Raw genomic sequence first — 26419 nt, 5'->3', positions numbered from 1 at the left:
TGAGTTGTCTCCAGGCCTCGTGCATATAAATATAAATAGACACTTAATGTCTATAGATAGATATTAGACAGCGAAATACATGTTTCCTTATATAACCGTGTCCTTACATACTGAACTTTATAAAACAGTGTATGGTTAGTTGACATCACCTCTATACTTTAATGTACTGTTTTTAAATTACTTTCTTGCTGCTCAGCTGTTTATCATCCAATTATGGTTTCATCCAAGTATGCTTTATACCACAGTAACTAACGGTAAAGCTAGTCAATGTATATACTCCTTTTTTAATCCTTTACAACGCGCCCTATAGACGGTTGAATCATCAGTAGAAAGTACACGAGTGTAGTATTGATTACTATATTGAGGAAGTGGCTAGTGTTTGATACTTGTTGACATATTGTCATACATGAATGATACAATTTTACGAAACTTAACTTGTAGTCTGGGTTTAAATAACACTCCGAGTAATATAAATTTAACTTAGAAGAGGGGACTTGTGAGATGTCAGCACAGGTGAGCAGGGATGTGCCGGATATTGAGGTACGTGAACTTACCACTGCATGCATAAATGCATCAGATTAAGTGATTTTAATCTTAGTTGCTTGAAGTTTGCAACGTGTTTAGTTGCATCATCATCATCATCATCATCATCATCATCATCATCATCATCATCATCATCATCATCATCATCATCGTCGTCTTCGTCTTCATTATCATCATCAACACCACCACCACCACCACCACCACCACCACCATAGGCATCATCTCCAGTGAATGCATAACTCGCAGGGAGTATACACGCAAATGGGCTTTGCCCGACAAACGGCATATCTCGTATGGAGACAACTTTTGTACGTATCACCAGCGCAATAGGTGTCTTGACAGCTGGGGTCTCGTATGGATGCCATTTTTGTACGTATCACCAGCGCAATAGGTGTCTTGACAGCTGGGGTCTCGTATGGATGCCATTTTTGTACGTATCACCAGCGCAATAGGTGTCTTGACAGCTGGGGTCTCGTATGGATGCCATTTTTGTACGTATCACTAGCACAATAGGTGTCTTGACAGCTGGTGTCTCGTATGGATGCCATTTTTGTACGTATCACCAGCGCAATAGGTGTCTTGACAGCTGGGGTCTCGTATGGATGCCATTTTTGTACGTATCACCAGCGCAATAGGTGTCTTGACAGCTGGGTACTCGTATGGATGCCATTTTTGTACGTATCACTAGCACAATAGGTGTCTTGACAGCTGGGGTCTCGTATGGATGCCATTTTTGTACGTATCACCAGCGCAATAGGTGTCTTGACAGCTGGGTACTCGTATGGATGCCATTTTTGTACGTATCACCAGCGCAATAGGTGTCTTGACAGCTGGGTACTCGTATGGATGCCATTTTTGTACGTATCACCAGCGCAATAGGTGTCTTGACAGCTGGGGTCTCGTATGGATGCCATTTTTGTACGTATCACCAGCGCAATAGGTGTCTTGACAGCTGGGGTCTCGTATGGATGCCATTTTTGTACGTATCACCAGCGCAATAGGTGTCTTGACAGCTGGGGTCTCGTATGGATGCCATTTTTGTACGTATCACCAGCGCAATAGGTGTCTTGACAGCTGGGTACTCGTATGGATGCCATTTTTGTACGTATCACCAGCGCAATAGGTGTCTTGACAGCTGGGTACTCGTATGGATGCCATTTTTGTACGTATCACCAGCGCAATAGGTGTCTTGACAGCTGGGTACTCGTATGGATGCCATTTTTGTACGTATCACTAGCGCAATAGGTGTCTTGACAGCTGGGTACTCGTATGGATGCCATTTTTGTACGTATCACTAGCGCAATAGGTGTCTTGACAGCTGGTGTCTCGTATGGATGCCATTTTTGTACGTATCACTAGCGCAATAGGTGTCTTGACAGCTGGGTACTCGTATGGATGCCATTTTTGTACGTATCACCAGCGCAATAGGTGTCTTGACAGCTGGGTACTCGTATGGAGGCAATTTTTGTACGTATCACCAGCGCAGTGAGTGTTTTGACAGCTGGGGTCTCGTATGGATGCCATTTTTGTACGTATCACCAGCGCAATAGGTGTCTTGACAGCTGGGTACTCGTATGGAGGCAATTTTTGTACGTATCACCAGCGCAGTGAGTGTTTTGACAGCTGGGGTCTCGTATGGAGGCAATTTTTTTACGTATCACCAGCGCAATAGGTGTCTTGACAGCTGGTGTCTCGTATGGAGGCAATTTTTGTACGTATCACCAGCGCAATAGGTGTCTTGACAGCAGGGGTCTCGTATGGATGCCATTTTTGTACGTATCACTAGCACAATAGGTGTCTTGACAGCTGGGTACTCGTATGGATGCCATTTTTGTACGTATCACCAGCGCAATAGGTGTCTTGACAGCTGGGTACTCGTATGGATGCCATTTTTGTACGTATCACTAGCACAATAGGTGTCTTGACAGCTGGTGTCTCGTATGGATGCCATTTTTGTACGTATCACCAGCGCAATAGGTGTCTTGACAGCTGGGTACTCGTATGGATGCCATTTTTGTACGTATCACCAGCGCAATAGGTGTCTTGACAGCTGGGTACTCGTATGGATGCCATTTTTGTACGTATCACTAGCGCAGTGAGTGTCTTGACAGCTGGGTACTCGTATGGATGCCATTTTTGTACGTATCACCAGCGCAATAGGTGTCTTGACAGCTGGGTACTCGTATGGATGCCATTTTTGTACGTATCACTAGCACAATAGGTGTCTTGACAGCTGGAGTCTCGTATGGATGCCATTTTTGTACGTATCACCAGCGCAATAGGTGTCTTGACAGCTGGGTACTCGTATGGATGCCATTTTTGTACGTATCACCAGCGCAATAGGTGTCTTGACAGCTGGGTACTCGTATGGATGCCATTTTTGTACGTATCACTAGCACAATAGGTGTCTTGACAGCTGGTGTCTCGTATGGATGCCATTTTTGTACGTATCACCAGCGCAATAGGTGTCTTGACAGCTGGGTACTCGTATGGATGCCATTTTTGTACGTATCACTAGCACAATAGGTGTCTTGACAGCTGGGTACTCGTATGGATGCCATTTTTGTACGTATCACCAGCGCAATAGGTGTCTTGACAGCTGGGTACTCGTATGGATGCCATTTTTGTACGTATCACCAGCGCAATAGGTGTCTTGACAGCTGGGTACTCGTATGGATGCCATTTTTGTACGTATCACCAGCGCAATAGGTGTCTTGACAGCTGGGGTCTCGTATGGATGCCATTTTTGTACGTATCACTAGCACAATAGGTGTCTTGACAGCTTGGTACTCGTATGGATGCCATTTTTGTACGTATCACTAGCACAATAGGTGTCTTGACAGCTGGTGTCTCGTATGGATGCCATTTTTGTACGTATCACTAGCACAATAGGTGTCTTGACAGCTTGGTACTCGTATGGATGCCATTTTTGTACGTATCACCAGCGCAATAGGTGTCTTGACAGCTGGTGTCTCGTATGGATGCCATTTTTGTACGTATCACTAGCACAATAGGTGTCTTGACAGCTGGTGTCTCGTATGGATGCCATTTTTGTACGTATCACCAGCGCAATAGGTGTCTTGACAGCTTGGGTACTCGTATGGATGCCATTTTTGTACGTATCACCAGCGCAATAGGTGTCTTGACAGCTGGGTACTCGTATGGATGCCATTTTTGTACGTATCACTAGCGCAATAGGTGTCTTGACAGCTGGGGTCTCGTATGGATGCCATTTTTGTACGTATCACTAGCGCAATAGGTGTCTTGACAGCTGGTGTCTCGTATGGATGCCATTTTTGTACGTATCACCAGCGCAATAGGTGTCTTGACAGCTGGGTACTCGTATGGATGCCATTTTTGTACGTATCACCAGCGCAATAGGTGTCTTGACAGCTGGGGTCTCGTATGGATGCCATTTTTGTACGTATCACTAGCACAATAGGTGTCTTGACAGCTTGGTACTCGTATGGATGCCATTTTTGTACGTATCACCAGCGCAATAGGTGTCTTGACAGCTGGGTACTCGTATGGATGCTATTTTTGTACGTATCACCAGCGCAATAGGTGTCTTGACAGCTGGGGTCTCGTATGGATGCCATTTTTGTACGTATCACTAGCGCAATAGGTGTCTTGACAGCTGGGGTCTCGTATGGATGCCATTTTTGTACGTATCACTAGCGCAATAGGTGTCTTGACAGCTGGGTACTCGTATGGATGCCATTTTTGTACGTATCACTAGCGCAATAGGTGTCTTGACAGCTGGGTACTCGTATGGATGCCATTTTTGTACGTATCACTAGCGCAATAGGTGTCTTGACAGCTGGTGTCTCGTATGGATATCATTTTTGTACGTATCACCAGGGCAATAGGTGTCTTGACAGCTGGGGTCTCGTATGGATGTCATTTTTGTACGTATCACCAGCGCAATAGGTGTCTTGACAGCTGGGTACTCGTATGGATGCCATTTTTGTACGTATCACCAGCGCAATAGGTGTCTTGACAGCTGGGTACTCGTATGGATGCCATTTTTGTACGTATCACCAGCGCAATAGGTGTCTTGACAGCTGGGGTCTCGTATGGATGCCATTTTTGTACGTATCACCAGCGCAATAGGTGTCTTGACAGCTGGGTACTCGTATGGATGCCATTTTTGTACGTATCACCAGCGCAATAGGTGTCTTGACAGCTGGGTACTCGTATGGATGCCATTTTTGTACGTATCACCAGCGCAATAGGTGTCTTGACAGCTGGGGTCTCGTATGGATGCCATTTTTGTACGTATCACTAGCACAATAGGTGTCTTGACAGCTGGGGTCTCGTATGGATGCCATTTTTGTACGTATCACCAGCGCAATAGGTGTCTTGACAGCTGGGTACTCGTATGGATGCCATTTTTGTACGTAGCACTAGCACAATAGGTGTCTTGACAGCTGGGTACTCGTATGGAGACAACTTTTGTACGTATCACCAGCGCAATAGGTGTCTTGACAGCTTGTTACTCGTATGGATGCCATTTTTGTACGTATCACCAGCGCAATAGGTGTCTTGACAGCTGGGGTCTCGTATGGATGCCATTTTTGTACGTATCACTAGCACAATAGGTGTCTTGACAGCTGGGTACTCGTATGGATGCCATTTTTGTACGTATCACCAGCGCAATAGGTGTCTTGACAGCTGGTGTCTCGTATGGATGCCATTTTTGTACGTATCACTAGCACAATAGGTGTCTTGACAGCTGGGTACTCGTATGGATGCCATTTTTGTACGTATCACCAGCGCAATAGGTGTCTTGACAGCTGGGGTCTCGTATGGATGCCATTTTTGTACGTATCACCAGCGCAATAGGTGTCTTGACAGCTGGGTACTCGTATGGATGCCATTTTTGTACGTATCACCAGCGCAATAGGTGTCTTGACAGCTGGTGTCTCGTATGGATGCCATTTTTGTACGTATCACTAGCGCAATAGGTGTCTTGACAGCTGGGTACTCGTATGGATGCCATTTTTGTACGTATCACTAGCACAATAGGTGTCTTGACAGCTGGGTACTCGTATGGATGCCATTTTTGTACGTATCACCAGCGCAGTGAGTGTTTTGACAGCTGGGGTCTCGTATGGATGCCATTTTTGTACGTATCACCAGCGCAATAGGTGTCTTGACAGCTGGGGTCTCGTATGGATGCCATTTTTGTACGTAGCACTAGCGCAGTGAGTGTCTTGACAGCTGGGGTCTCGTATGGATGCCATTTTTGTACGTATCACCAGCGCAATAGGTGTCTTGACAGTTGGGGTCTCGTATGGATGCCATTTTTGTACGTAGCACCAGGGTAATGAGTGTCTTGACAGCTGGGGTCTCGTATGGGCCAAATGTCCAATGTTCAATCCAGCACGACTTTAGCGACTTTCAATTGTGTATCCAATGTCGTGCCGGTACAACTTTCATTTTTGAATGTCCATTTTCCAATGTCGTGCAAGCACGACTTTCATTTTTGAGTTTTCAATGTCCAATGTCGTTCCAGCACGACTCTCAAATTTCGAATGTCCAATGTCTTGCCTGCACGAGTTCCATTTTTTAATGTCCAATGTCAAATGTCGTTTGTTTAGCTAACTTCACACATATTATTTCAACATAGAAACAATCCATTTAAAATGGTATGCGATATGATGGTATAACTCTATTGTCTTTAGACGATTACAGGGTTGTCAATAAGAACCGTCCGCCGTCCGAAATGGATGGTTCAAATGGAGTTTGAGCCGGTTCAAATTCGGAAAAAAAAATGATCGCAAGTTTTTTGGTTATAAATGTTCCTGACCGTTAAAAACGGCCCTTTTCGCCTATAACATCTCTTGCGATATTTAGAGCATCGGCTTGACTGGTTAAAAATGTCCGATAATCTGAAACATTATCTTACGATTCGGCGTATTTGTGGACTCCATGGAAATGAATTTATAGCAAATAAACAAGCATCAGATATGAAAATAAATGACCCTACTTTACGAGTACGTAGAATTACGTATCTATGAAGCTATCGATATAAATATGTCTATGAAGCTATGGATAGATAAGTAAAATTGCGTTTTTATGAAGTAAAGGGTTAATTAACCATTCTCCCAAAAATCCCCAGAATGCAGGAAATGAAGCGCTGAATTTTAAAATTTTCCGGGGGGTTGGGGTGGAGTATGCCGACGGATCCACATAGCTGACCTCCTATTTTTCTGTTTCAGTCGGTTCAACAAAAACTTATTGACAACCCTGGACGAACAAACCAAAATCGATGTCCCATTTTCGTATTTTTCTGCAGTCGTAAATTGTACAGTAAATTCCAATTTTCAATGCGTCCCCGTGTAAACAGCACTACACACAGAAATATTTAAGTGATTGTTTGCTTCTGTGTATAGGAGTATGGCTTAATGTAGGTGATCGCCTTGAATGAGTCGGCTATTTCAGTAATTAACTGGCAAAAGTTACACAAATGTTAATGTTGGTGGTTGGTCTCGTTGGTCATTTTTGTGTGCGGTAATTTTCATTTAGGGAAAGCAAACGGTTAATTTAAATGTTAAGACATGTTTATGGTATGTTTACATCAACTCTACACTTCAATGTCCGTGTCCGCTTTATAGAACACTAAATATAAATGTTATCAGTAGATAGTACACGAGAGTAGAAATGAAGTATTCAACAAGCCTAAAACCACATTGAAAAGTGGTTAGACCTTATCAAATGTTGGCAGACTCTCTTTGATATTGTTGTGGACATACATACATGATTGACACAGTTTTTACGAAACTTACTTAACTGGGCTAAGTCTGCGTTTTAATGCTTGCAGGATATGTATGTAGTTGTATGTAATTAATAAATCTTAGAGGATTATAACTTTCACTGTGAGATGTCAGCACAGGTGAGCAGGGATGTGCCGGATATTGAGGTACGTGAACTTACCACTGCATGCATAAATGCATCAGATTAGGTGATTTTAATCACAATTCCTTGAGGTTTGGTCCGTGTTAAGTCGTGCTTTCCCAAGCTGATAACTTGGCCATCTTTGATTTAAATACCACTTCTGTATGAAGATGAACTAATAACAATGCGTATTACACTCTTCTTCGCCCTATTTAGCGTATGACATTTCCTAGTATATTATGTTACCAACGAAAACTAATGTTTGTCTTGTTATCGATATTTTAGTTTCTATTTAGTTATCGTATTGCTCGACAATATATATGAGTATATTATGGTCGTTGCAAATAATCTTTGACAGTATATTCAGCTATTTTTGTGACAACAACGCTATGAGTGTCTGGACAGCTGGGGTCTTTTATAAAAGCCATTATTTTGATACGTGACCCCAAAGAAAGAAGCGTTTGGACATTTATGGGTTTCGTATAGAGGCCATTTTGTACGTGACACCAGCGCTTTGAGTGTCTGGACAGTTGGGTACGCGACACCAGCGCTTTGAGTGTCTTGACAGTTGGGGTTTCGTATGGAGCCATTTTGTACGCGACACCAGCGCTTTGAGTGTCTGGACAGTTGGGGTCTCGTATGGAGGCCATTTTGTACGTGACACCAGCGCTTTGAGTGTCTTGACAGTTGGGGTCTCGTATGGAGGCCATTTTGTACGCGACACCAGCGATTTGAGTGTCTTGACAGTTGGGGTCTCGTATGGAGGCCATTTTGTACGTGACACCAGCGCTTTGAGTGTCTGGACAGTTGGGGTTTCGTATGGAGGCCATTTTGTGCGTGACACAAGCCCAGTGAGTCTCTGGACGGCCTGGGGGTCTCGTATAGAGGCCATTTTGTACGTGACACCAGCGCTATGAGTGTCTGGATAGTTGGGGTCTCGTATGGAGGCCATTTTGTGCGTGACACAAGCCCAGTGAGTCTCTGGACGGCCTAGGGGTTTCCCATGGATACCATGTTGTACTTGACACCAGCGCTATGAGTGTCTGGATAGCTTGGGCCACACATGGAGGCCATTTTGTGCGTGACACAAGCCCAGTGAGTCTCTGGACGGCCTGGGGGTCTCCCATGGAGACCATGTTGTACGCGACACCAGCGCTTTGAGTGTCTGGACGGCTGGGGTCTCGTATAGAGGCCATTTTGTACGCGACACCAGCGCTTTGAGTGTCTGGACAGTTGGGGTCTCGTATGGAGGCCATTTTGTGCGTGACACAAGCCCAGTGAGTCTCTGGACGGCCTTCGGGTCTCCCATGGAAGCCATGTTGTACTTGACAACAGCGCTATGAGTGTCTGAACAGCTGCGGTGTCGTTTGGAGGCAATTTTTGTGCGTGATTCAAGCGCAATGAGTCTCTGGATGGGCTGGAGTCTTGTATGGAGGTCATTTATAGTTATCATTTTTGCAGTATTTTTTTCCAGAATATCCTGGCGTTGAACCCACGAGTGCCGAAGAACGCCAGCCTCGTGTCAAGCGCGCAAACTAAGCAGAACAAGAAGCACTGGAAGAGAAACGCATCAAAAGGATGTTCGGTAAGGGTCTCAATGACACAGATCAGGCGCCCGACACATGCAGGCGCTCTGAATGCTGCAGCTCACGCGCCCGAGACAAGCGCTCAGAGTGCTGCTCGATCATTAGTTTCTTATTAAATGAGAAATGAACTAACCCGCCATGCATATAATTATTTAGTCAGACGACTTTGTTACCAACGTTACAAGATATCGGCAGTTTATATGTTTGATATGAATCTTACCATAATAGGTACAATAAACCAGAGGTGACCGTATCGGTAAATGATGATCACAATAAGTATGGCAAAAATGAGTTTTCAGTTCTACATGCATTGCAAGCATATACTATATAAATATGATGAATTCCCATGTACAAACATAGTTAATCACACTAATTCAGAATGAAGCACACATTTCCTGTTCGTTGGTCACGAGTGCGATTGTTTATTGAAACGATTTAGAAGCAACGATAATCACAAGAAATATGACATTAGACTTTTTTATCGAATAAAACATGTAAATAAAGTAACTTTAAATGTACAAATATAGTAAATAACATTGATTCAGGTAATAATGATATAATTATACATTTAATTGATTTTAATTGTAAATGAACTTAATTAGCATAAAATGAAGTAATGTAAATCAGCTTAGTCTGCATGTGAACATCTCTTTTATGAATGACAATACCAGTATAAGGCAAAATAAACAACTATATGGCTTATAAACATCCAATAATTGAAACTGGCTTCTGGAACAACATGGAGCTGAAGTATTGCTTATATTCGTAATAAGTGAAATTGAAGTATCTAGGCCGAAATAAATTTTGAGCCCTCACTGTATAAGTATACGATGAGAACAAAACATCGAATCAGCGATGAGTGTCGCTATAATAACCTTCGCTTTAATTAGATCCATTATTTAGATCCATTAATTAGATCCATTAATTAGATCCATTATTTAGATCCATTAATTAGATCCATTTAAAAGGTCACGAACCGTGTTTGTTGAGTGTAGCAAGCGATCACACTCTTGCGCAGAGTGGTCAGAAATTGGCTCAGTCTGAGCATTATTTGATAAGCTCATAGAGAGCTTAATTTTCTACCTTCTGTACCCTGTGCGTAGGAGTGAACAGATTTGTAACATTAATGCAGTTTTGCAATAAAAGAGCGGGCAGATCAGGACAAATTGCGGCCTTTCATTGATATTGTAATATGATGAGAAAGTAACTGTAGCTTAGACTGTATTAATGCACGCTGATTATGCGTATTTTCTACCTGCATAATATTCTTATCCTACATTTATCAATGCTTGACCTAATTTAAATTCTTGTTTTATAACGTTTTGTTTAAGTAACTGTGTTTGTACTTACTGATAACCGAATTGGCAAGGACATGTGCCCTTACTCCATGAGAGCTCAGGTTTTATTTAAAATTGAGTGTTGGTTTTGCTACAACCAATATAAATATGACGCACCCATGGTGCTGCATAATTGGCGTCTGATACTTTGCTTATGTTATTAGTATTGCACCACGCCTCAATGACCATCATGGTATGATTTGCTTAATAAAGTGACAGGCGAGCGTGTGAATAGGCTATTGCTAAAGGTGTCCGTCTCTGACCTGTGAGGTCTTGGTTCGAGAACCTCCTGCTACCTGGGTCCCTTGACACTTGTAAAGGACAGTAGTATTAGGTACTTCAGTCAATTCAGAACAGTACAAACAAGACGTGTATGACCGTGTATTTAGCATACACACCATCTATGTTGGCGCTGTAGATGTACGCTATAGAAATGTTGCATAGGTTCCGAAATACCGCCAGGGTCTGATACTGTTCTAATGGTGACGGTTATTTTGGCATTTCAAGTGGATATGCTGGGAGTTTTATGTACATTCAAATCCATAAAGCTAACAAAACATGGACTGCTGAAAATAAACAAACAGTTTACAAACTTGTCCTAGTGTTAAGAAATTTGAAGATAAGGCAATTGCAATAAATCACTAGTTTAGATTTAGATTTAACAATGTGTCAGAGGTTGTATACTTGTTTCACTTGTCTTCATTTCATTCACAGAACTAGTGCGCATGTTTTGTGTCATGGCATCCTTTATCTACATGTGACTTTTATTTCCACAACATAGGAAGACCCATATTAAATAAGGTATGATTCACCAGTAACAGTAAACTACCTCTTTTCAGTCCTGCCCGCCCCTGCAGAACAACTTTGATGACATCAAGCACACGACGCTCAGCGAGCGGGCCGCCCTCCGCGAGGCAGCCAGGTACGTGTAGGCCACGCGCATACCACATAGGTAGTGTCTAGTCTCGGGGCTGTGAATGTAGTTTTGGCAAGTTGCTCCGCTGTTTTTTTGTCCATTCTAGGTTTATACTACAAAAGCTAACAGGACAGTTACAAGTGGTATTTATTAGTACTCCTTATTAATTCTATAAACGACTCGGTTAATGAAAATTGAGCAACCGACCATTAGCTCGGGTTCTCCAACAACAGTCTTCGGGCAAATAATGACATTTGAAACTATCTAAACGATGTTTCCATTCAAATATTTGAAATTCAGACAGTTATTGTGTTGCTTTCTTAACTGTGACTCCACTGCCCCATGTTGCCGTAGTAACCGCCATCTTTATTTGAACACAGATGTCTGAAGTGCGCGGACGCCCCGTGCCAGAAGAGCTGCCCCACCCAACTGGACATCAAGGCTTTTATCACAAACATCTCAAACAAGGTACTGAATTCACACACATTTAAAACAAGGTACTCGAATCACGAACATCTCAAACAATGTTCTGAAACCACAAACATCCAAAACAAGGTACTCCAATCACAAACATTTGAAACAAGATACTGAAACCACAAACAACTGAAACACGGTACTGATACCACAAACATCTGAAACAAGGTACTCTAATCACAAACAACTGAAACAAGGTACTCCAGTCACAAACAACTGAAACACGGTACTGATACCACAAACATCTGAAACAAGGTACTCTAGTCACAAACAACTGAAACAAGGTACTGATACCACAAACATCTGAAACAAGATACTGAAACCACAAACATCTGAAACAAGGTACTCCAGTCACAAACAACTGAAACAAGGTACTGATACCACAAACATCTGAAACAAGGTACTTCAATCACAAACAACTCAAACACGGTACTGAAGCCACAAACATCTGAACCAAGGTACTCCAAGAAACAAGGAACCGATACCACAAACATCTAAAACACGGTACTGATACCACAGTCATCTAAAACAAAGTACTGATACCACAAACATCTAAAACAAAGTACTAATACCACAAACATCTTAAACAAGGTACTGATACCACAAACATCTGAACCAAGATACCGATACCACAAACATCTAAAACAAGGTACTGATGCCACAAACATCAAAAACAAGGTACTCCATTCCCAAACATATGAAATAAGGCACTCATATTGCCGGCTAAGAGAAGGACTTCATTCGTGTGTGTTTTTGTTTTGTTTTTTAAGTAAATATAAAGGTGAGGGAGCAGTTCGAACGAAGCCTTCCATTTGCTGTAGTACACTAGAATGATAAGTGATGCCATTACTTGTGATCCTATTTGAATCAGACCATGACACTAAATACTTTATTGTGACATTTGCTTGTGAAAGTTTAATATACACAGTTGACGGTTTTGCAGGAAGTCAGCGTTATCTATAATAGCTTTCAAAAAATAAGTGAAGTAAAATATGAATTTAAACTACCTGTTTGAACCCCAGTTTATATGTTTTCTATCATATGTTTTCCTTTCAGAACTACTATGGTTCCGCAAAGGCGATATTCTCTGATAACCCACTGGGTCTGACATGTGGGATGGTGTGCCCGACCAGCGACTTGTGTGTGGGCGGCTGTAACCTGTACGCGTCCGAGGAAGGGCCCATCAACATCGGCGGCCTCCAACAGTTCGCTACAGAGGTGAGCCGCATGGAACACACTGCTCATCTGGGACATATTTCAGTTTTAACGATTGGATAAAAGATGTGTTTTTTCGCCACTGTCGGCTAAGGGAACTTTTACAACTCTTTTCAGACCATATCCAAGTACATGCAGTTGTGCTAAATTTCGTGTTTTTGCCATTATTTCGTTTTAAATACGGGTTTTAAAATGTATAAATAATTCGAAATCGAACTTTAAGTCAGTTTGCAAATTCCAGTAAGTCTATCATCTAAATATTAGATAGCTAAATATTATGTCAGTACGTATACCGCCAATGAAGATATTTCCGTATTGCAGATATTCAAGGAGATGAGAATACCTCAGATCCGGGACCCGAGCCTGCCTCCCACGGAAGAGCTTCCATCCAGCTACCGGAACAAGGTGGCGCTGCTCGGATGCGGCCCGGCGTCCATCAGCTGCGCCACGTTCCTTGCCCGCCTCGGCTACTCTGACCTCACTGTATTTGAACGGGAAACTTACATTGGTGGCCTTAGGTAAGACATTATAGAGTTTTTAAACCACACTGTATGATGCCTTCATGTTCGACCACTAAATACATTAGCTGATCGTTAAGAACTGTTTGAAATAGTATTTTTGTTTAATTCGTCTGGTTTTTTTTATAAAAAAATGTCGAGTTAATGCCAAAGCATTGGCCAGAGTTGTAGCAGGGTCATAATTCATAAAATATTTATGATATTTTAATGAGACTTGGTACACCAGATGCAATACGGTCGTGTACAGCAAGGTACATGTAGAAAACTATGTTTTATTTTTCCCTTCAATTATTCATTGTAATTTCACCTGCGGCGTATGGGTTTCGGGTGGGCGGCGTCCGGAATGTTGTCCGATTAATACCTTTCATCAGAATGTGTAATGGCATAGATATAACCTACACTTTGTATTTCCCGATCAATAACATTATAACTGGTTATCCTATTTCTTATCATCAAGCTTGTCCTAAAAATAGGACGGGACTTATTTGCGATTGTTGGCGCACTTGTTATTAAACTATTGAAAAATAACCAACGTGCGTTTGTATTCGCTGTGCGACCCTTTTGTTTGTATGACCGATCTGAACTTTTCTTTTTCGAAATATATTTGACACAATGGAGAGAAAATTGTATCATTTATCGCTTGACATAAATGAATCCCATTACATGCCATCATCGTAATCATTTCAGCTTTTATGAAAGTTGTGTTCAGATTAAATGACATGCCTTTATGTTACAGCTCGTCTGAGATTCCGCAGTACAGATTGCCATACAGTGTGGTGGACTTTGAGGTTCAGCTTATGAAGGACCTTGGGGTCAAGGTCAGTGAGGTCAAATAATGGTCTAGCTAAAAAAAATGTATCTGTTATTGAAGCTCCTTTTGTAGACTTTTAACGGCCCGTGTTCAGTTGTTTCGATACTTTTTCCCCTTTTCAAATTTTATTTAACTCGTATAGAATGAAACAAGAATGTTGTAATACATGAGATGCACTAACACATAATGGTAAGATCACCATGTCTTCCTTTCACACAGGTGGAGACGGGCCGCGCGCTGAGTACGAAGGATCTGACGCTGAACAAGCTCCGGGACGACGGCTACAAGGCCGTCTTTATCGGCATCGGTACGAGTATTGTACTACGTGGATATAAAGTCCACTGTAACCATGTAGCATTTACAGTTATATGTTAATATGAACTTACTTTAAGGACACATTGAACTGATTGTAATATAAAAAAATGTATGTACAGCATCATGCTAGCGCTCTGGTGACATATTACGTACATTAAGCTTAATGCTATCCAATGCGATCGCTCTGTACCAGTCTGATTGTAAACCGTTCCTTTGAAAATAAAGCATTCGGTATATATTGGACCTGACTCCGGCTTGTATCTACACCAGGCCACCCTAACCCGAATATTATCCCGATCTTCGAGAATCTCACGGAAGAAATGGGCTTCTACACGTCCAAGAATTTCCTGCCGCGCGTCTCTAAGGCCAGCAAGGCCGGCATGTGCGCCTGCAAGTCACAGCTTCCGGCCCTCTCAGGCCGCGTCGTCGTCCTAGGTGCTGGCGACACCGCCTTCGACTGTGCTACTTCCGCTCTGCGTTGTGGCGCCCGCCGTGTTTTTGTCGTCTTCCGGAAGGGCTTCACAAACATCCGGGCCGTGCCTGAGGAGGTTGGTCGGCGTTCAGTACATTGTCCAAACAATAACTATATGGCCTTTGTCCAATCATCACCTAACTTGGGGTGAATGTGGATTTGGCATACTATCTGAACAAGTTCGATAACCAGCCATATCCCTCTAGTCACTCGAGAGTGATTGACCTTTAAATGATAGAAATTACTTCAATTCAGTCTCGTCCGATCAATACATTTCGTTGCCCTTCGTCCAATCATCTCCAAATTTAGGCAGACAATATCTGGGCACAATATCTCGGATAAATTTGAAAACAAGCCATATCGCTGTAGTTACTTAAGAGTTATTGACCTTTAATTATATAAATTACTTTAAATTTGTATTGTCCGCTCAATAATTTTAGAAGCCTTTGTCCAATCACCACCAAATTTGGTCAGAATGTGTAAAAGCATAACATTCGTTTTGCTCTTGTCACTCAAGAGTTATTGCCCTTTCATTATATAAATGTCCGATCAATAATTTTAGAATCCTTTGTCCAATCATCATAAAAATGGGTGCCTTAAAGTTAGAACGGGCGTATTTTGTGATTGTTGGCGCTCTTGTTTTTATGTAAAAGTAGTGTTCAAGGCATTCTATTAATTTCTCAAACAAACGGAATTGTTGTCTCAGATGGACCTGGCCAAGGATGAGAAATGCGAGTTCCTGCCCTTCCTGGCACCCCGCAAGGTGCTCATGAGCAACGGGCGGATATCGGGTCTGGAGTGCGCACGCAGCGAGCAAACGGACGACGGCGAGTGGGTGGAGGATGACGAGCAGATGATCCGCATCAAGGTGGACTATATTATTTCCGCCTTCGGCTCGGGGCTCACCGACCAAGATCGTAAGTTTTATTGTTTGTTACCTTATGTCAAATTAACCAAAAAACAACCATGTAATGTTTCGTGTCGACGATATGTGAACGAAAGTTATGGTTGCAAATACTTTGACCAAGTTATCTGTTCATGTATTGTCAGTAAAAGATGCGATGTCGCCGGTAAAGCTGACGCGATGGGGGACACCGGAAGTGGATACAGAGACGATGGGGACCAGTGAGCCGTGGGTCTTCTGCGGGGGCGACATTGCGGGCGTCGCCCAGACAACCGTGGAGAGCGTCAACGACGGCAAACAGGCTTCCTGGCACTTGCACAAATACCTACAGGTAACGGGCCTCCTGGCACTTGCACAAATACCTACAGGAAAAGGGCCTCCTGGCACTTGCACACACTGAATACCTGCAAGTAATGGGCCTCCTGGCACATGCACAAATACCTTCAGGTAACGGTCCTCTTGGCAAGCACACAAATACCTGCAGGTAACGGGCCTCCTTGCACTTGCACACAAATACCTGCAGGTAACGGGCCTCCTGGCACTTGCACACAAATACCTGCAGGTAACGAGCCTCCTGGCACTTGCACACAAATACCTGCAGGTAACGGGCCTCCTGGCACATGCACAAATACCTTCAGGTAACGGTCCTCTTGGCAAGCACACAAATACCTGCAGGTAACGGGTCCCCTTGCACTTGCACACAAATACCTGCAGGTACCGGGCCTCCTGGCACTTGCACACAAATACCTGCAGGTACCGGGCCTCCTGGCACTTGCACACAAATACCTGCAGGTACCGGGCCTCCTGGCACTTGCACACAAATACCTGCAGGTAACGGGCCTCCTGGCACTTGCACACAAATACCTGCAGGTACCGGGCCTCCTGGCACTTGCACACAAATACCTGCAGGTACCGGGCCTCCTGGCACTTGCACACAAATACCTGCAGGTAACGGGCCTCCTGGCACTTGCACACAAATACCTGCAGGTACCGGGCCTCCTGGCACTTGCACACAAATACCTGCAGGTACCGGGCCTCCTTGCACTTGCACACAAATACCTGCAGGTACCGGGCCTCCTGGCACTTGCACAAATACCTGCAGGTAACGGGCCTCCTGGCACTTGCACAAATACCTGCAGGTAGCGGGCCTCCCGGCACTTGCACACAAATACCTGCAGGTAACGGGCCTCCTGGCACTTGCACACAAATACCTTCAGGTAACGGTCGTCTTGGCAAGCACATAAATACCTGCAGGTAACGGGCCTCCTTGCACTTGCACACAAATACCTTCAGGTAACGGTCCTCTTGGCAAGCACACAAATACCTGCAGGTAACGGGCCTCCTGGCACTTGCACACAAATACCTGCAGGTAACGGGCCTCCTGGCACTTGCACACAAATACCTGCAGGTAACGAGCCTCCTGGCACTTGCACACAAATACCTGCAGGTAACGGGCCTCCTGGCACTTGCACACAAATACCTGCAGGTAACGGGCCTCCTTGCACTTGCACACAAATACCTCCAAGTGACGGGCCTCCTGGCACTTACACACAAATGCCTGCAGGTAAAGGGCCTCTTGTCAAGCACACAAATAACTGCAAGTAACGGGTCTCTTGGTAAGCACACAAATACCTGCAGGTAACGGGCCTCCTGGCACTTGCACACAAATAACTGCAGGTAACGGGCCACTTCTGGCCCATACACAAATACCTTCAGGAATCGGGCCTCCTGGCAAGCACACAAATACCTGCAGGTAACGGGCCTCCTGGCAAGCACACGAATACCTGCAGGTAACGGGCCTCTTCTGGTCCATACACAAATACCTTCAGGAATCTGGCCTCCTGGCAAGCACACAAAAACCTACAAGTAACGGGCCTCCTAGCATGCACACGAATACCTGCAAGTAACAGGCCTCTTCTAATCCATACACAAATACAAGTACAAATACTTGCAGGTATCGGGCTTCTAGTACAGTTGCATTTATTTATTTTGATAGTGTCGCTAGTTTCATTGTATATTCTGTTTAGATGAAAACTAGGCATAGAACATGTATTTGCAAACATTATTGATTACTAACGTAAATGGGTTCCGCATTCCTGTTTTTTTGAGCGATGGAATATGTATGTATTAATAAAGTGGTTTCGTATGTTTCAGTCTCTGGACAACCAGTCCGTGTCTGCGACACCCTCGCTGCCTCGGTTCTTCACGCCTATCGACACGGTGGATGTGAGCGTAGACCTATGCGGCCTGCGGTTTCCCAACCCCTTCGGTCTCGCGTCTGCCCCGCCCACAACCAGCAGCGCCATGATCCGCCGCGGTTTTGAGCAGGGATGGGGCTTCGCGCTCACCAAGACATTTGCACTTGATAAGGTCGGGTCTTGCTGAATGATTTAGAATACATACATATATTGTTTGGTACACTGATATCGCTTTAGGTTTACTGTAGACATTGAATATTGCAACACTTTCTTCCTCCCCTTCCTTGCAGGACCTGGTGACAAACGTGTCTCCGCGGATTGTGCGGGGAACCACTTCCGGTAACATGTACGGGCCAGGCCAGGGTGCCTTCCTCAATATCGAGCTCATCAGCGAGAAGACCGCCGAGTACTGGTGCCAGAGCATCACCGAACTCAAGCGGGACTTCCCTGAAAAGGTACATTGGCACTGATTGGCCAGTCTGTATTTTGTAAACATGATTTAAGGGAAAATAGGCCCATACCTTGACATTTCTGTTCTCTGTTCATTTTCATAATTATACTGATTATACTTTCATCAACATTAACGTTAATCACCATTGTCATCGCCACCTCTGAAAACATATTTCAGCGCTTGACATTTATAGATTAAATGAATAAATGATTTAAACACTGTCAGTTCCAAAGAGCCAGTTCGCTGAATGTCAGCTTCGGCGCTTTATCATGGTTTGTTGTTATTATTGACCTCTTTCATCTCTGTGTCCCGTTCCAGATCCTGATCGCCAGCATCATGTGCAGCTTCAGCAAGGAGGACTGGACCGACCTTGCCATCATGGCTGAGGTGCGTACAGTAAACACTCGGATGATATTTACTTTTACTAATTACTTTTTTCCATATCACCGAATCAAAAATTTATCCACGTTGTCTGTGTCAATACATAAAATAATGAAGAATACTTAGGGGCATACGTAAAGGGAGTCTTAGTCGAACTTTTTACCTCTTCACTTATTTCATAGTTCATGTCTTCCATACATTTAACCCTAATAGAAAGCGGGTGCGGACGCTCTAGAGCTGAATCTGTCGTGTCCCCACGGGATGGGTGAGCGGGGAATGGGGCTGGCATGTGGCCAGGACCCGGAGCTCGTCCGCAACATATGCCGCTGGGTCCGCGCCGCCGTCAAGATCCCCTTCTTCGCCAAGCTGACTCCCAACGTTACCAATATAATCACCATCGCCAAGGCCGCGCAGGAGGGTGAGTTACTATTTTAGACGGTATTTTAATTGGTACAACATGTAGTTCAATTGATTTTCGTGTTGCAACATTTGTAAAGTACTGACTGTGCTTAATGGAGTTCGATGAAATAAAAATGATTTCCATAATATTAACTTAATATCAGGTAAAGCTGATGGGGTGACGGCCACCAACACCGTGTCTGGTCTTATGGGTCTCAAGGGTCAGGGCGAAGCTTGGCCAAACGTCGGAAAGAGTAAGCGAACAACATATGGAGGCGTCTCCGGAAATGCTATCCGGCCCATCGCTTTGCGTGCCGTTTCGGCCATCGCAAACGCACTTCCAGGATTCCCCATCCTGGCTACGGGCGGTATTGACTCGGCGGAAGCAGGCATGCAATTCCTTTATGCAGGAGCATCTGTACTGCAGGTATGTTTACCGCAGTTACCTTCATACATTGCCAATTTTTAAATGCTTTAAAATGTTTTCTTGTGCATGGTTTGATATCTGTAAGAGAAAAGCTGTATAAAGCTATGCAGATGTTTTCCGTTCCATTATTAACAGTCAATACACCTAGCAAACAACATTTAAGTATTAAGTCTATCATTACCTGTCTTAGGTATGTAGCGCTGTCCAGAACCAGGATTTCACGTTGATCGACGATTATGTGACGGGCCTAAAGGCACTGCTCTACATCCGGGCTGTCGAGGGCCTCGCGGACTGGGACGGACAAAGCCCGCCCACTCCCAAACACCAGCAGGGGAAACCTGTCCCCCGGCTACAGGAAATTGTCGGCAAGGTCAGTCACACTGCAGCTGGTTTATTCTTTTATCATCGCATCAGTGCTGAGAATTTCAATTTGTGTACAATAGTTATATCTTACAATCATACGTGTACATAATTCTTAGAGCAATGAAAGGGTCACATAATGAAATATATCCTACATTTTCAAGGGCTTGCCGTCGTTCGGACCTTACCAAGAAAAGCGGACGGCAATTGTGGATGCCCACTATCGGAAGGCGGACCTGCTGGCCGAGGAGAACAAGCCAGCCGCCATCCGTCCGCCCCTTCAGCCGGGAAAACAAGTACCCTCCGTCAAGGACGTGATAGGACGAGCGCTGGATATGATCGGCTCCTATGGCGACTTGAACAACCGGGAGCAGGTGGTCGCCCTCATTGACGAGGTGAGATAACTTACATGTCATACCCGCACTAGCACTAAAGAGTCTATTATCGATCAGTTTTTCACTATATATATGATATGAGTGCAGATGCTGAATCAAGCGAACAGTTTTTATTGACGATTATCAAACTCTTTCTCAAGACATGTTATTAAGGATACCTTAAAATAATAAGATTGTTCCACATGAATGTTTGCAGATGAAGCGAAAAACTTCTCCGCTGGTAAAGATATTCACGCTGTGCCAAGGGCGTAGCAAGATAATGAATGAAGTGCAGTGCTGGCATGTTGTGGACGCAGGGGAATACTCTCCCATTTAAATATGGTTTTATAACATGTGTACCAGTGATTTACGGCATATATTTCTTGGGGCTTACCAAACATACCTGTTCTATATATTTTTAGAACAAAAGATATGCATGGTATGTTACAGAAGGCAACAAAGTAAAATACCATTTACAAACCCTTTACGTTACAGGACATGTGTATCAACTGTGGCAAGTGTTACATGACGTGTAACGACTCCGGCTACCAGGCCATCGTGTTTGACCCGGAAACTCATTTGCCTAAGGTCAACGCGGACTGCACAGGTACGCATAGTTTCCACTTGTTGCGGTGGTATCTGACTAATGTTTTGGTTAAAACTCTAGGCATTTAAACTCATCTCATATAGTGGATAGTTGCAATATAGATTTGGGATAAGATTTAGATGTTGTATATTAAATTTTTCTTTAAATCAACATGATCACGTTACACACCAAACACACATGAGCATAATCAGTTGTTTTATTAAGCTTGTTCATGACTTCATTTAACAATGTCTGTTTTAAATTAGTGAACATGCTTTAACTTGTTATTTTACTGAGCTCCAAGATGAAAGTTATTCAGGGTTAGTTCACGTGTATATGTTTCAGGTTGCACGCTGTGTCTGTCCGTCTGTCCAATTATCGATTGTATAAAGATGGTTACCAGGACGACGCCGTACGTTCCAAAGCGGGGACTTCCGCTCCGAAAGCCGTCCGAGGCAAACATCATCCTCACTACGAATTGAGGCGACACCGGGAACCGAGCCCGCCGCACACTGATGGACGGCGCTGGTGAACGGCACGCGGATATGTTCCCCGTTAATGTTCAAGACTTGCCCAAATATGTTGCTGTGAATCAATGTTGATAGTCGTTCTAGTATTTAGTTTATTCGTTAAATGTATGTTGAAAAATGAATTACCCTGTCCATTCTATCTAATCATGTATATTTATATTGTTGCTGTATTTTGAAGTATGTATTTAGCATGCGATTAGATTTCAATAACATACATATTTTGCCATCACTTATGCGCCATATATTTCTTTAGTGGGTTCTAGGTGTGTGTTTTAAGTGACTGGTTACGTAGTAGAATTGCAACTGCATTTAGTCAGAATTGTCTAAATAAATTGTAATATATTGTATACAAGTACACAATACAATCGCATAAACTATTTATATTTTGTAGTTCTTTACTTAAACTATATAAGCTTAAAAGTGCATTTATGAGTTTGTAATAAATAATCTACAAAATAAAATAAATTATGATTACGCTGCTACTACTACTGTTGCTGCTGCTGCTGCTGATCATGATGATTAAATATGTGCATCGTATTGAACATGCTAAAGAAGGCCTACACATTATTGAACTTATCGAATCCTCGCCAGGATAAGAGGTTTCGATAGGACTATCTAGCCCCATGTACAACCTTCCATATGAAAATATAAAAGATATTCAAACATTGGACCCTGTGCGATCAGGGAAAATAAATATTTGCTCGAGCCTTATCATTGTCCTCGTTGCGCGGCACATTCAACACACTCGAGACAGTGTTTAAACATGGGATTGCCTTCTGAGCACCCAAATATGGAAGAAGCAGGTAGGTACTTTAAAAAAAAAAATACTTGATACGTACGTGTACAAAAACAGCCTTAAAGGCATCATTATAAAATAATTGTTCTAACAAATGTCTTTAAACAGTTCACGGACGGTTATTCAATTAGCAAAATAATGGTCATTCATTAACGATCCGTTGCGGAATATTATATTTGAACCTTTAATACTTTGTATTAATTTAAATGGTTACATATTTAACTGTTTAACTTGGATGCTCTGGTAGTTTACTATGAAAATACAATGCATAACGTTATAATGATAAGTAAAAACGAAACAGCAAGCTCATGTTAGAACCAGTATTTATTCTTCTTTAAAAATAATAAAATTCAATTCAATTTAAACCATTATGTCCCCAGGACGGCAATTTTGATCAATTATTTCGATTACGGCTCAAATGTCGAACTACGTCCTGATGATTATAATGATCGATTAATTGAAGGACTCGCTGAATGCCGCGCCTGCATTTACATTTTGAAGAATATAATAGCCCTTCATTCAATCGCATTCAGTAATAAACTGGCATCAAATTCCGTAATTAATATAAGTAGCAGATAAAATTTATTCGATAACTTGGCTTCTGAATTCAAAACAATCAAATATAGTGCTGTTTACTGCGTGATTAAATCATTTTAGTGACACTCAGTTAGAAATACAGGTGCATGGTGTATAAGTGACATGATTTGTATATTCAGTGAAGCTTACCAGTAAAATTTGGCACATAATGGAGGAAAGATACCGGTGTCGGTGGCCGTGTGGTCATTTCACTGGACTGTGCGTTGTGTTCTTCTTTGCCGCCAACATCCGGTGCTCACTTGGGGCACCTTACTTGCACGTGCTTGCCCACAACCCGCCGTTAACAGATCCCGAATTCCACTACAGGATGGAGGAGGCGGAAGCCACGCATGTGCTCAGCCGGAACTACACGTCTGCCAACGCGAGTCCCTGGTCCCAGTGCCCCTTACACACATTGAAACTATCCCTGGTGGCATACGAAGGCTACACAAACCAGAACATCTCTGTTGACATTAACAGCGGATCCTGGGTTCAAGAGGGAAGTGGTCTAATGTTCGGCGGGCTCGTCTCTCTTTGGATAGTACTTCCGGTTCCCAGCCTTCAAACAACCTCGTTTAGCGGCCTGTCCAGCCTGAAGATGTTATACATTAGATCGAGCGAGCTGCTGACCGTAAACCCTGGGATCATGACACCCCTAACTGCTATTGTCTGGCTGTGTCTCGACTTCTGCGACGTCACTAACATAACGCACGTGACTGGCGACGTCACATGCGGAAACACGGCACTTCCGGACGTTAGTCAGTGTTTTTATCATGCTTGACTGGATGATTTGAAGTACATTACTGTATATTAAAACGCCATCGCTCTTTCAATGCAAGATTGCAATTTTTGATTGTCTTTCTTGTAAACACTGTAAATATGATTTGAAACGTTGTTTTTGTAAAACTGATTTAAATAAACACGTGTGGTAGTGTCCACCTTCCGTTGCGCCTTATTGTTCATTTTCAGCATGGTTTACCCTCCGGTCATAAAATGTTTTGTCAAAAGCGGATAGCTTGACTTCAGAATAGTTTTACAATATTTTGATTCGGGTGGCCGTATCATTCGTCAAACAGTATGGCCAGCTAGTATTCCCTTTGAAAAACTATTATCAAAAGGTTTTACCTTAGTTCACGTTCTCCGAGTGATGAAACAAAAGATGTTGTTAAATGCTGAAATACTTTTATGGCTAGCATGTGATTTCTAATACATGTGACTAAGAAAAGAATTGTTTGAGTTATATGTACCTGGTTAAATTAAAAAGAACTTTTAAGATTTTTTAGTACGCGATGAAGATTGAAATGGCAATAAAATGTGAAATCCACATCAACCAGGAACAAAATATGAGAATCGATAAGCTTCTTTCTAGTTAAAAAGAGAAACCAGACAATCAATAAGAGTTTATTGACTAGATGGCTTTTGTAAGCCGTTAAGCAAACAGTATATCTAATGTAATAGAAGTTACAAGAACAATGGCCATATAGAAATAGATATGTATATGAAGCAGGGTTGAAAAGGGAAAACACAGAAGTAGAAATACGCTGGATAAGCTTTTCTCACACCTCAGATAAGTAGATCCAATAATTTAACCATGCTAGAAATTCTTATCTTGCCCACGGGCGAAGATAAAATGCCCGTATGGAACTCCTTTTTAATTGTCGCCACATTGTAATTACCTCCCTTGTTGAAGACAGAAGACTTCTGTAGCATCATAGAAACCTTGTCTTGTGGCAATATTTAGAATGCTAATTAACTATTTCTCGCTTCAAATGTCACCATAAAAAAAGTGTTCACGCATATTTCAAGAAATAATGCTCCACTCTCCTCCGAACTATATAAAGACCGATTTGACTAGTAACAAAACCTGAATCACTGCGAGCATATCCATGACAACCACGAATTATCAAATATCCATACGCATTTATTTTCACTACGCACAAAAGAGTTCCAGCAAAAAATACATTTTTACACAATGTTGTTTAACTGAGGTGAGAGAAAAAGCATCTTCCTTAGCCGCTCGTGTAAGATAGGTTCATCCCAACCCTCGCGCAGTGTGCGGATAATCGGTAAACCTCGTTTCCGCAAAACACCCTGCGATCGGGTCGGGATAGACCTATCTTACACTCTCAGCCATGGAAGATACTGATAATCACGTCCATGCCAAAATAACAGACTTGGGGTATCTGGAACATTGAAATAAGATGTCGAATTTTAATATATGGTTTTACAAGTCAGGTACAAGTCGTCCATCTTGTACTGTCAATATCTCAAACTCCCCAGTATGACCCTCTCTGGAACTATCTTATATAATTGGTAACATCGCCACTATCCCTGATCTTGATTTTTTCAAACAGTCCGTGGTAAAACGTCAGTACAAGTCCAATAATTGTTTGTTTTACTTACATGTATATTTAAAACTGTGTTCCAACTTGCTAACATTTTAACAATTGATCTAGTCTCACCATATGTGCTTTGTCGATTATATTTCCTTGAAAATCTCCGACGGGTCACGGCATTGTAACACTCGGGTATGTTGGTAGAGCCGTTTTCACATTTGATTTAGTGAACATGAACTTTTAATGTTTCAAACTGATGTCACCATCGTCATGTTTTTTTCTGAAGTTTCCCTAACACTTCTCATGTATTTTCAAGTTATGTTGGATATGAGGTCACATGACTTATCCATTGCTGAATGATGCATATATTAAGAGACTACCAGGTGTCTGCGCTGTTAAAAAGACTTATTGCTAATGTCATGGACGCAATAGTTTACTCAGTTATAAAGAGTGGATTATGAATTGAAGATCTACTTTATAAGCATGCACATACACAAGGTAAATCGTCTGCATGTCGTTGTACAATCTCCACATTACCTTCTACACATATGTGCAGTTTCAGGAAGCTGCCGTCATAAACATCAATAAGATCAGTTTTGTCGGTGATCGTAACCTTCACATGAAGGTAAAAAAATGGTACAGCACAGTACACTTTCAAGTAGGCTATCGGCGATCTAGGCAGCAGACCAATCAGCGAAAATGCGTCTTAACATGGACCAAATACTAATGATTTGGTACAGAGATATTCCATTCCATGACCGCTGATGATAGTATTTTTTGAAATCCAGCTAGAGGTGCGGTGTTTTGATTTTTGGTACCTGTTATTTCGTACTTGAAAAACACTATATTGACCTAAACACATATAATTGAAATCGAAATGACAGCAGTATACCTGCACAATTGTACGTTGAAACGGTTTATGCCATGCCAGGCATAGTGCATACCTTGACCAATTTTAATAGTGCGCCAGAATTACTCGAGTTAGCCGTCGACATTTGAACGTGTTTCATCAGT

The 26419-nt window shown here is 42.7% G+C and overlaps 1 protein-coding gene across 2 annotated transcripts; it reads left to right on the top strand.

Moving 5' to 3' along the window:
- Nucleotides 1-328: 328 nt before the first annotated feature.
- On the top strand, nucleotides 329-22076 carry LOC128214235 (dihydropyrimidine dehydrogenase [NADP(+)]-like). 2 transcript variants are annotated; one of them, XM_052920596.1, is made up of 20 exons: nucleotides 329-540; nucleotides 8918-9028; nucleotides 11206-11288; nucleotides 11663-11750; nucleotides 12813-12974; nucleotides 13293-13489; nucleotides 14226-14307; nucleotides 14520-14607; nucleotides 14886-15163; nucleotides 15794-16004; nucleotides 16138-16322; nucleotides 18146-18361; nucleotides 18480-18644; nucleotides 18959-19027; nucleotides 19235-19439; nucleotides 19585-19847; nucleotides 20038-20217; nucleotides 20372-20602; nucleotides 21077-21188; nucleotides 21513-22076. In XM_052920596.1, the coding sequence occupies exons 1-20, from the start codon at nucleotides 502-504 to the stop codon at nucleotides 21647-21649; spliced, it is 3102 nt and encodes a 1033-aa protein (XP_052776556.1). In that variant the 5' UTR covers nucleotides 329-501; the 3' UTR covers nucleotides 21650-22076. The 2 variants fall into 2 exon arrangements, with proteins under 2 accessions (XP_052776556.1, XP_052776555.1); XM_052920595.1 differs by lacking the exon at nucleotides 329-540 and adding an exon at nucleotides 7051-7468.
- The last annotated feature ends 4343 nt before the right edge of the window (nucleotides 22077-26419 follow it).

Source organism: Mya arenaria, chromosome 13 (genome assembly GCF_026914265.1).
Source record: "Mya arenaria isolate MELC-2E11 chromosome 13, ASM2691426v1".
NCBI classification, from domain to species: Eukaryota; Metazoa; Mollusca; class Bivalvia; order Myida; family Myidae; genus Mya; species Mya arenaria.
This window is presented reverse-complemented; position numbering and strand designations above follow the sequence as displayed.

Excerpts from the sequence above, each read along its gene's own strand:
- LOC128214235 (XM_052920596.1), top strand. The coding sequence starts at position 502 with ATGTCAGCACAGGTGAGCAGGGATGTGCCGGATATTGAG. Across the intron at positions 18,645-18,958 it reads AGCGGGACTTCCCTGAAAAG|ATCCTGATCGCCAGCATCAT; the intron begins GTACATTGGCAC and ends GTCCCGTTCCAG. Across the intron at positions 20,603-21,076 it reads TGGTCGCCCTCATTGACGAG|GACATGTGTATCAACTGTGG; the intron begins GTGAGATAACTT and ends TTTACGTTACAG.